The following is an 11972-nucleotide window of genomic DNA, read 5'->3' on the forward strand; positions in this document are numbered from 1 at the left end:
CGCAGATATTAATTTATGTCTGTTAAGGCCATCATTTAAATCTATCTGATAAGTGGTTAAAATTCCTCAGCGGTTTATTTCAAAAGAGCTTCATTATGGCAGGTGTAAATGGGATATTCCGAGAATAGCTAGAAGGATTGCAGAATGACTCATATACTTGCATTATTTTCACCGCCCCGATAGCTCGGTGGTGGTGTATTCTCTTCGGGTGCGGAAACTCTGTAAAAATGAGTTTCTATGAGTTTTTATGAATCATAAATTGAGTTACTGTGAACCATAAATTGAGGAACTGTGAATCAAATTTAATTACTGTGTATTGAATATTACTTAATATTGTCAAATCAATTGTAAAAAACGGAATGCATAACAACGACAATGCATGGTGCAATGGAAAAAAAAAACACTAAGTGAAATCTTCAAATCCATTATATTTTTTAATTACAGTCGAACCCCGTTAGCTCGAACTTGTTTGACTCGAATAACTCGTTGGCTCGAACTGGATGCTAAGGACCCATTTCTTTATACTTAGGTTAAGATTCCCGCTTGGCTCGAATTTTCTGAGGCTCGAGGTATTTTCGCCGGTCCATTGGAATTCGAGCCAACGGGGTTCGACTGTATTGCGGATTTTGAGTTGTGCAGGCTCTTAAACGTACCTCTCCGACCTGACTATATCCCTCTCATTTTCCCAGCAGCCATTACATTGCTTTGGAAACAAACAAGGCTACTCATCCCTCCGTCCTGGCTCTATATCTCTGATTTCCCTGGCAATCATAACATTGCTTTGATAAAACAAACAAGGCGAATTATCAATCCGTCCTGGCTCTATCCATCGAATTAGCCTAGCAACCATTTGATTGCTTTGGAAACAAACAAGGCGACTCATTCCTCCGCCCTGGCTCTATTCCACTGATTTGCCTGGCAACCATTTGATTGCTTTGGAAACAAACAAGGCGACTCATCCCTCCGTCCTGGCTCTATTCCACTGATTTGCCTGGCAACCATTTGATTGCTTTGGAAGCAAACAAGGCGACTCATCCCTCCGTCCTGGCTTTATCCCTCTAATTTGCCTGGCAATCATTTGATTGTTTCGGAAACAAGCAAGGCGACTCATCCCTCCCTCCGCCCAGGCTCTATCCCTCTAATTTGCCTGGTAACCATTACATTACATTGGTAACAAACAATGCGACTTATCCCTCCGCCCTGGCTCCATCCCTCTAATTTGCCTGGCAACCATGACCTTACATTGGAAACACACAAGGCGGCCATTCTTTCCCTCTTGGCTCTATCCGTCTGATTTGCCCAACAACCATTATATGTGCATTGCTTTGGAAACTGGCAGGCAATGCGACTCATCTCCGTCCTTGTCATATATCCCTCTCATTTCCCCAGCAACCAGTACATTGCTTTTAAAACAAACAAGGCGGCTCATTTCTCCGCACTGGCTCTATCCCTCGCATTTGCCCAGCAAGCATTACATTACATTGGTAACGCACAAGGCGACCATTTGTTTGATAATCATGAAGTTGATAGTAATATATATGAAGGTGTATCATACAGTTTTGATCAAGAATTGAGTGTTGAAGAGAAAGGGGTGGAAGAAATTGATTTAGAAAGAGTAAGAACTAGTGAATTCAAGTTTAGACAAGATCTGTATGGGTTACAGCATGATTCCCTCATGAAGAAAGTGCTAGATAGCAAGCTGGCAAGAAGGCCCCTTGCTGTAGTAGAGGAAAAAGAAAGATTCAATATGGACAGACTGGTTTTTAAGCAAGATAAGAAAAGGGCTTATAAGCCTTTTAAAGTATCAAAAAGAAGATTAGAAAGATTAGAAAGGCAGACTTATGGATACAATAATTATGATGATTAGAAATGTAATTTTTGTTCTTTTTTATGTGTGGTACTTTGCGAAAATGTTTAGCAATAAAGTTTCATGTATATAGTTTATTTTATAACAATCTGTTAAATAATTATAAGAAATTTTAGTAATGCAATGTTTAAGAACATCTAAGACTACTGTTAAAATTGGTCTCAAAGCCATGTATATCGATTACAAGGTGATTTTTACTAGTTTTATTCAATAAATTAATGCAATTTATTTAAAAACGAAAAACAATCTTAACAAACACATCTATAAGACTGAAAGGGAAAGCTCTCAATCCTGATTTCACAATAATCCTAAATATCATCATCCCTGGATTCCCTTTATGAAGCAATACTCACTTGAAAGTATTTTCAATGCTGCATGTGCAGACAGAAGTGCAGTATCAACCAAACCGTATCAATTTATTCAAATTTAATGGTTCAATAGGCCAGTTAGGTTCAGAATTTTTTTTAAGTCACATATCCAAACAGCACGAACACAGTTTGGAGTCTGCTTTTACTCAACAGATTTCAAAACAGAATGTACAAAAATCCAGGATCCTATCAGACGCTTCCTGTATTAACTTTTCTGTAAAAGATTCAAGTATTGGCTATGAAGGCATTATTTTAATCATGTACGCCAACTTATTAAGTAAGCTTTGCTTAAGTTTAATGGAATTTCTTATTGTTTGAACCTCATGGCGCTTGCTAAAAAAGCAATGGAGTAATCCAGTTCAATCTAGGATCCTATCAGATGATTCCTGTACTAACTTTTCTGTAAAAGATTCAAGTATTGGCCATATCAAGGCATTATTTTAATCATGTACACCAACTTATTAAGTAAGCTTTGCCTCATAAGTTTGATTGAATTTCTTATTGTTTGAACCTCATTGCGCTTGCTAAAAACAGCAATGGAGTAATCCAGTTCAATCTATTGTTAATCATGTCAAGCCGACAAGCTGATCGCATGTTCCAAACATGACCCTCCAAGGTCAAGGCCGTAATTTTGTGTCAAAGGTCAGGAAGCTGTATTCTTCATGTCTGCTCCAGGAAATTATAAGAGGACATCTTGATTTAATATTGATTATATTAATAAGGATTGGAACTCAATGGTGTTTAAATGAAAGAATGTGCTGTACTGTAGTTAATTACTAGTATAACAAATCCAAATATATTATAACAAGAGGCCCACAAGGCCCTATGCTCTACTATGACCTTGTTTGGTCATTTTCTTTACATATGGTATACATTGTGTGTATACCATGTGATAAATTGCATTACAAATGCTGTGTTGGAAGGCAATATTTTGCTTCAAATGAAGAATTTAAACAAAGGTAACTTTTCTATTTCTTCACCATTTTAAATGAAACATAGTGCAGTCTACGCCGCTAACAGAGCCCTGCCTTAGGTCTTTAACCAGAGTTAATGCTATGATTTAATATTGATATAACAACATTAATTATTGATGTAAAACACAAGGAACATAAAAAATACTAGTATAATATTTTAATCATTATATGACTTACATAAATAATTCTTATTGCCACGGTTTAAGAATTTGTATGTATTTTAGTAAAAAATGGGCATAACTTGATAATACTTATGATCAGTGTTACGGGCTTTGATTTACACATGCGTATCTAGCAACATGTGTACCAAGTTTCATTTGAATTGACAATACCTCGACTTTTCCTGGAAAAAAAACAACAACATATAAACTATATATATATATATAGTCATTGTCATCAAATTATTTTATGAACTACAAATTGTTATACAGCGGAAATATTTCTTTACAGACATTATCTCAAAACAATATCTACATGCATCTACACATTTGAATACCAAATTATATCCTTGATGATCATATCCTTGCCTTGTATGTACATTTTGTAACATGACTGTTGATCCAGACTTGAAATTCTTTTTCAATAAATGAAAATGAATGGCTACATTACCATAATGGTCAAGCTACATAATTACACTGATTCCATGACACTTTTATTATTAAAAAGAAAACAGAAAACATTTTCTTTTTCGATATACAAATATATATATCAACAAACATAATCACATGGTTGACCGTTTTGAACACTTTATGACAGCGGTCAACAGTTTAGGTATATTTTGTTGTCTGCTGCGATGACAGTGTTGATATTATTGGTAGAACATGTATATCTTGTTGTCTGCCTCAATGATGGCTCTAAAATCACCAATTTTGAACCACATGGTGGTAGCAGTCTAGTTAATAGAATGTTGTGTTGCCTGCTCTGAATGTGGTCCATAGCAGTTTTTAACTTAAGATATATAATGTTCTCTGTCCCAATGCCTGGATTTAAATCATCAATTATAAACCACAAGGAAATAGCTGTGTTTATTTCAGTGTATATTTTGTTGTCCAATCCAATGACTGGTATTAAATCACTAACATTGAACCACATGGTCGGTGGTAGCAGTCTACACTTTTGGGTATATCTTGTTGTCCGCCCTAATGAATGGTATTAAATCACCAATATTGAACCGCATCGTCGGTGGTAGCAGTCTACAGTTTTGGGTATATCTTGCTGTCTGCGCCAATGACTGGTATTAGTTTATCAGCTTCTTCCCAGGGGAGGTAGCGACGAATCAAGGAGTTAAGACTGGTCTTCTCTGTTACATAGCCTTGCCTGAAATTCAATATTACATGTGTAAATATCATTGGAATAAAGAGTAAAGAGGCAGTATGTTTTACAATACCTGCATAAAAAAGGTCTTCTAGGTATAATAATTCTTGATATAAATGCATTCACCTGAAGGATGCACTCTTACTCCTTAAGAAAATTTACAACAAGTCATACAAATGTATTATTATACCAAAAAGGTATGAATTTATATCGAAAACTATGGTTTTTATGAAGGATACCAAATTTAATTTGAAAGAAATATGCAGAAAACACGCTATTTCTACCTTATGAGACAATAGTAGATCACAGTTAACCTTTTAGCACTCACCAATCATTTAATGTTTTTGCTTGTTCAGCTATTAAATACACCATTACAATCATGTTATCAGTAATTAATATTTTTCACAAATGCATTATTTAGTATTAAGGTAGTTAAATGTTTATCACTCAAAATTTTTGTTATACTGATTTTGAATAAGAGTGTCACTTTAAGCTAACAAAAAATGATTTTCATGTACATGTATGCTTTATTCAAAATTAAATCAATTTCAATTATCTAGACTGTCAGTAGTAAATGTCTATGACAGCATGAAATTAACATGTGTACCTCTTAAAGAGCAGTTCAAAGTCGGCCATCTGTATGCGTTTCCTGCCAGCATGTCTGGCGTATGCCTCCAAGTCCGCACACAAGTTATCCCAGTACGTCTCAGACCTTGACAATGAAACACAAGCAATGCAATAACAAATACACATGTATATGCTTTTGAGATGAAATGCATCTTAATTAATATTAAGTAGCTTAACTATCACCAATAAGATATTTTGTAGTTTAATTATCGCTAATATCTTTTGAAAACGAATATTACAATCATTTTAAAACCAGTTGATGTTGTTGAACTCATTTCCAACTTTTTTCACAATGTTAAACGGTCCAAAGCCTTTATAATGGTAATGTTTTTAAGTGATATACTAGAATTCAGTAAATCAGATGTGATGCCTGTTGAGAGAGCTCAACATGACCTTGACCTCACCATGACCTTGACCTCGAAATCAATAGAGCTTATATACTGATATGACCAAAAGGCATACAAATTTTGAAAGACTCTATGATAACAAAAAGAAAGACTAGACTAAATCCGTCATAAGAAATTGACCTGAAACAAAACTGATTGTGTTCTTCGATAGGGTTGGCATGACCTATTATCTCCATAATCAATTTTTCTAGTCCTTCAGAAAAAAATATACTGGTGCCTATTCAAGAAATAGATTTAAGATTTATTCATAATCAGTTACAGCTCTCTTTACAATCAAACTCAGAAAATATGATATAAACTATCACATACACTTTCATGACCTCCTTAATAGCGTCCTTGGCCACACGCATGCCGGCAAAATGGTTGAAATGTTTCTTCACTGTTGTCGTTGGTATCAGGTAGCGAGACTTCTGACGAGGTTTTCGCACAACCTTCTTCTTTGGGCTACACGATATTTACAGTGGTTAGATTGATGAGTTGATGAATCCATTATGAAAACCGGAGAATTGACATCTTCCATTTAAAACATACAACTCACCCACAGTGGCAGAATAAAAGAATCTCAATAGATAGTTTCAGTATACTTTTCTATCTTTTTTAAGTTAAAAAACTTCTAATTGGGGACAGTCCAGTTTGAAAGTGCCTTAATTGGGTGATTTGTATAATGTTTTAAAGCTGCACTCTCACAGATTGAACGTTTTGACAACTTTTTTTTTATTTTTTGTCTGGGAACAAGCCAATTTTTGCGAATATGCATGGAAACCTGTTATATACAACTGCTGACAAAATATAAGACCGCAGATTTTTATATTTAAGTTCAATACTGATTTTTTATGCATTTTTTTTAAACCGTTAGTAAAGATTTACGCCATAAAACATTACTTTTCAAACGGAAATGTGAATATCTACGATCTGATCTTTTATCAGCAATCATTTGTTTGCAGATATTTACACAAAAATTTGCCCTTTCCAACACAAGAAATAAAAAAAGTTAAATCTGTGAGAGTGCAGCTTTAAGTGTAAAGTTGTTTTTAAATGCTTTAGGCAATACGCTCATGCGTACACAAACAGTTTAAGTTAATTGATAGGTCTTTAGTAAGGTTTTAAAAAACAGGGTGGTAAGGTAGAAAAAAGGGCGCATTTAGACATGCTATAAAGAATTGGGACATTTTATATCAAAAAGAAAGGAATGGTGTAAAAGTGAGGTAATATTTGGTGTCAACTGCCGAAGATGTTAATTTTGTAAGTATTTATAATCATATCAAGATTTAATCAAAACAACAGAAATATTTGACAGTCTTCATTATTGAATTCTATGATTGCAGAAGGGTGCACATGCTGGTCTCCATAAGGGCAGAAGGGTGTTACACGTACCAAAACGGCAGGGTGTAGCACCCTTCCATAACTCTTTAGCAAAACCTTATTAATAATATAATATGATACTTAAAACATAGTGTGGAAAAGTGTTACTATAGTACCGATATGAAGTATTTCTTAAAGATTCAATGGAGTGTATTTAATTTCAGTTTATAGAATAAGGCCAATTCTAATTAAATGAAAGATTTTCATCCAATTTTTAATTCACTAGGGCTGGGGGGCATTTTTTTATTAATTTTAATTTTTATTTTTCACTGTTGAATACGTGTTCATGCTCTTTCTCATTGCATAACAGACCACATGCATGTGTTTCTAGACAAACCATGAACACAACTGTAACAATTCTCCTTTTTTACATGTGAATGTTATACACTATATGTATGAATTAACACATTTTAATCAACATTTTTATTTGAGTCAATAAAATTTAAGGGTCGGAGAAAACAAGAGCAGGGCTGAAAATCTAGCAATTAAAATTAATTTATAGGGACCTACAATGAGGACATTTAATATGAATGAGTAAGATCAATTATATAACATCAAATATGACATCAATACAATTTATATTGAAGAGCCCCAACAACATAGCCAAGATAATGAAATAAAGAAAATGCTAATTGGTGCTGACTGTTTTACATAAACTAGGTTTTAAAAGATTACAAGATACATGTATGATATAGGAGCTGGACATATTGAAATCAAAGGTTGTACTAGCCTTTTTACTGTTATTTCAGCTGCAGTGGAGGTTATGTTTGTATTTTCGCCTTCTGTCTGTAAAATTGAAGGGTTACTTATCAAAGACAAGCAACAAAACATTTAAACATGAACTGAACACTTAATTATGATCTAAAAATAAACATTATTTTCTAAAAAGTGAACATAAACAAAATATACCTCTTGGTGGAAGACCACTGTATGATGCAACATTCAATATGTCAAGGGTGTGGCCCTAGTTGTTTTAAACAAAAAGATTTCCCAAAATGAGTATGATAAAAAAAAATTACTCAGGGATGTGACTAATTTTGACCCCAGGGGCATAATTTGAACAAGACCACTAGACAATTAACACACCAACTATCTAAGCTACAGGCCTCATGGTTTTTGTCAAGATTTTTCCTTTTGGTTGCCATGGCAATAAGAGTTCTAAATGGAATTCATGGAATTTAAACAATTTTGAAAAGGCACTATCAAAGGAACATCCCATGAAGTTTCATCTAAATTTGCCTGGCAGTTTAAGAGGGGATGTCTTTTGAAGTAATTGTTGGCAGACAGATGACAGGCGAACAGAGATGGAGGTGGGCAATGGGAAAATAAACAACTTTAACCGTTCAATTTTATCACCAAAACAGCACTTACTGATGGAGTAACAGGTTCTAGTAAGTTGAGGGATTGTCTTAATCAAACAAGATTGCTCACCTGCTGTACAAAGTCGGTGATTCTACTCTGTCTAGATGTTGATGGCTGGGGAGAGAGGCGGGAGAGAGCCCCGATGTTCTGGGTAGAGGCTATTGGGGGGGGGGGAACAGCATTGTCTGATGGGGAAGAGCGTCCACCTCAGCTGTAAAGCCAACATGTACATATAAATTCTTATAACTGCAGTGTTGGGAATCATAACATCTATTAAAACTGATCAGTGATCAATCAACGATCTGCATATTGGCTGCATTATTTTATTACCAAATATATGTCTTATATATGCATGATCTGACTTGTATTATACATCTACAATGTCTGTTATACTGTTTCCATTCATCTAGCGCAGGAAATATTTAAAAGGAAGTATTCAATTTGCATAAGCCTGACTGCGGCCTGGATTTAAACCCAAAAAAGTTCAACAACTGCTTTTAAACATATTTTCAGTTATTTCCAACAAAAGGGTGAAATTGACTAAATCAATCAATTTTCAATTATAATTGATCATTAATATAACACTATTTTCACCTTTTTTACCTTCAACCATCAGTCAAAATGGATTAGGAACACATGTACAACCTTGATGACTTTGTTTGTATCACAATAATACAAAATACAAAAAACTACAATTAAACAGACGTGCATTATTCTAGATAAAGAATAATCTTAGATATATGCATGCACAATCTAGGACCATCAAAAGATAGAAATCTCCCATTTGGTTATTCCCAAAATTGTAGTTTCAATTTTCAGTGTCATGGATTCGTATTCAATATAATTAGTATCCTTATCCTTAAGCACGCCTTAGTGATTCCATTAAATACATTTGCCAGTTATGTTTACAGTCCCATCAAAAGACTGAACGATGAGAATAGCATTAAGAATGTAGTAGTGAAGGCACTGTATGGATACAGTGACCAGGATGTCGACTAGGTTCAAATATGTTGTAGTGCATCCTCGATCCTTACAACTTTCACAACATTAGATGCTGAACAATTATCGGGGAGTCCAAATCTTAGATTGGTTCGCAATGTAATGAAAAACAATGCGGTCTGCTGTGATAAACATGGTTCGCCAGTACAAAGCGTACAGAACTCTGGATGCGCACCAGAACCAACAACTTGATTGTCTACTGTACAAAACATAGTGCTTGACAGTAAATGGGCCCACTCTTTTACTTTGAAACAGAAAATTATGTTTAATTTAAGCTTTTCACGTCTTGACTAGAACTCTTTCTAAAACTTACATTTTGGATACTTAAATTTCAATTTTAAGTGCAATATTTACGCTAGAATGAAAAACTACTGTTGTGTTGGTGCTATATGCATGTCGATATATGTGCCGTTTGTATTAGGATATGTAGCCCACTTCGCAGACAGCCAACAAAGATATCATTCAGAGGATTAGTCAATATTTTATACAGTTTTATCAATCATTCAGGTTTAATGTGTATATTAAATTATTAACATGCTAGTATTTTTATTCGGTTATTACAATATATTGACCTATACGCTTATTGGTATCTCTGATGCGCGTCTGACTGAAAAGTGAGTATTATTGTGTTACTGTGATTTGTAAGATTGCAAAATAAACCTACCCGTTCCCAATCATGCGTAACGAATAAGGGGTCATCAAAGGTCGTCCCCTGGATGAGTTTTAGGTCAGCAGATATTTTGTCCCATGGGAGTCCGTTCAGGTTGATCTCTCCGGCCATTCCTGAAAGTAATGTAACTAAAATTCAACATCTAAACAATTGAAAGCGCTTACCAAAGTTTTTTGTAGCATGGAGACTAATCTGACAATTTTCAATTTGTTAGTTTGAACTTCTTCTTTGTTCAAGCCCAGCTGTAGTTCTACTTTTGGTTAATTGTTGTATTTCAATAGTTATTTTCAGAGTGCGAATTTGACAGTCCCACTTTGGGCCTAAAACCGTATTGCGACATTTTTATTATTGATCTTTCATCAAGTAGTTTCCATATTGCTATAACTATAACTGACCCTCTCTGTTGTCCCGTATTTGGAGATCAAAGAAGCCGAAGTCACAGCCCACGTTGGCCGCGGGAGTGATGCAGAGGAATCACCAGAAGTAGCGGCTCAAATCCTGACTGTGAAAACGCTCCGCGCGGGGACAGTCGACTGGGTACCGGAAGTGGATAGAAGACGTTTCATCATCATCATCATAATCATCATCATCATGTTAAAGAGCTCAGGAGTTATTTATACAAAACAAGATAAAAATAAATCAATATTAACTGGCCTTGAAGTACCGTTAACCAATATCAATTTGGTCAAAGGAAACACATGACGAATGATTGCTACTGAAACAAATACATTCAAACGTTTACCTTGTCGTAGCTCCGCCATTCCGCACGAGGTAGTGACCAGATTGTAGTCAAATGTTAACGTTTCACAGGTCAGACTTTTGGTTGCTGAACAAGTAAAGAGGTAGTACATTTAAAGGCGCATCTTAGTGTGAAAAATACAATAAAGTTCCAGAATTGGTCAGAAACCAAGTTACTAAGAATTTGTCTGAAAGCAAACGGAACAGAGAGAGAGTCTCAGACTCCCACCCATTCCGAACTCCGCCCTTCCTCTTGTAAAACCGCCCATTATTGACTCGCTCTATTGTATGTTTCCCGCTTATTGCGCTCATCCTTTTAATATCGTTTCTGAAGGTGGCAGTCGATTGTAGTTCCCTGAATCAACATCTCTATGTTAACAAATATTGTTCCCTCACCATTTTGTAGGTGTGGTAGAAAGGAGACTACATACCACTATCTCTTTATTTGTGCCCTCTTAACTGAACAAAGGCAAAACATGTTTAATACTGTTCAATCTCTAACTGAGGTTACCTTCCGTTCCTTACTATATGGTGATGACACACTGACTGAAGAGTAAAATAGCAAAATTATTTGTCAAAAAGATTTGAAAGCCGGTGATCGACTCAAACCCCCAACACTCACACATATTTTACTTTGCCTCTCTTTCTTATTCGTCTTCGTTCTTTTCTCATACTATATTATTTTTTTTATTTTTCAATACAGTTGATTAATTTAGAATAAAGTTGTTTTTCTTTAATAAAGGTTATTGCATTTAAAGTCTCTCATTCAATTACCTAAATTTAAACATTATTTAATATGAGCTTGTATATTAATATAATTATAACTTCATCACTAGCATCCGCCTCAAATGCTAATTGTAATTTATCATAACAGGGAAGGAACTCTATTAGTTTATTTCTACCCTCCCAATCCTGAAATTTGATTATGTATTTGTATTACAATGTTGATAAATTTTGCTCAATAAAATATGTTTGAACAAAGGTGACATTCAACCCCTAACATTAATTTCATACACATTAATAAAATAATTAGCATATGTGCCGTATATAAGATACAGTGAAAAAACACATAAGTAAGACAAAACATAAGGAAAACGCATATTTCTCATATAAACTGCGGGTCTCCCGACGCCACGTTCCTCCTTGGCTGGACTATCTGTTGGTGGAATGGTGTGGTTTGACCTATCTCAGTGGTGTATATACCCAACCACTCCCAAGTTCGAGGGGTGAAAGCGAAAAGGTTCTAACTGACATTTTGACCAAATATCATTGTTTTGTTATATT

The 11972-nt window shown here is 34.9% G+C and overlaps 1 protein-coding gene across 1 annotated transcript; it reads right to left on the reverse strand.

The window, feature by feature from the left end:
- Positions 1-3412: 3412 nt before the first annotated feature.
- On the reverse strand, positions 3413-10711 carry LOC128244286 (centromere protein T-like). Its single transcript, XM_052962301.1, has 6 exons — positions 10693-10711; positions 8351-8487; positions 7650-7705; positions 5867-6001; positions 5131-5235; positions 3413-4526 (listed from the first exon to the last, which is right to left on the reverse strand). Exons 1-6 carry the CDS (start codon positions 10709-10711, stop codon positions 4403-4405), a joined length of 576 nt encoding a protein of 191 aa, XP_052818261.1. The 3' UTR covers positions 3413-4402.
- Between the last annotated feature and the right edge of the window lie 1261 nt (positions 10712-11972).

Source organism: Mya arenaria, chromosome 8 (assembly GCF_026914265.1).
Source record: "Mya arenaria isolate MELC-2E11 chromosome 8, ASM2691426v1".
In the NCBI taxonomy this organism is placed as follows: domain Eukaryota; kingdom Metazoa; phylum Mollusca; class Bivalvia; order Myida; family Myidae; genus Mya; species Mya arenaria.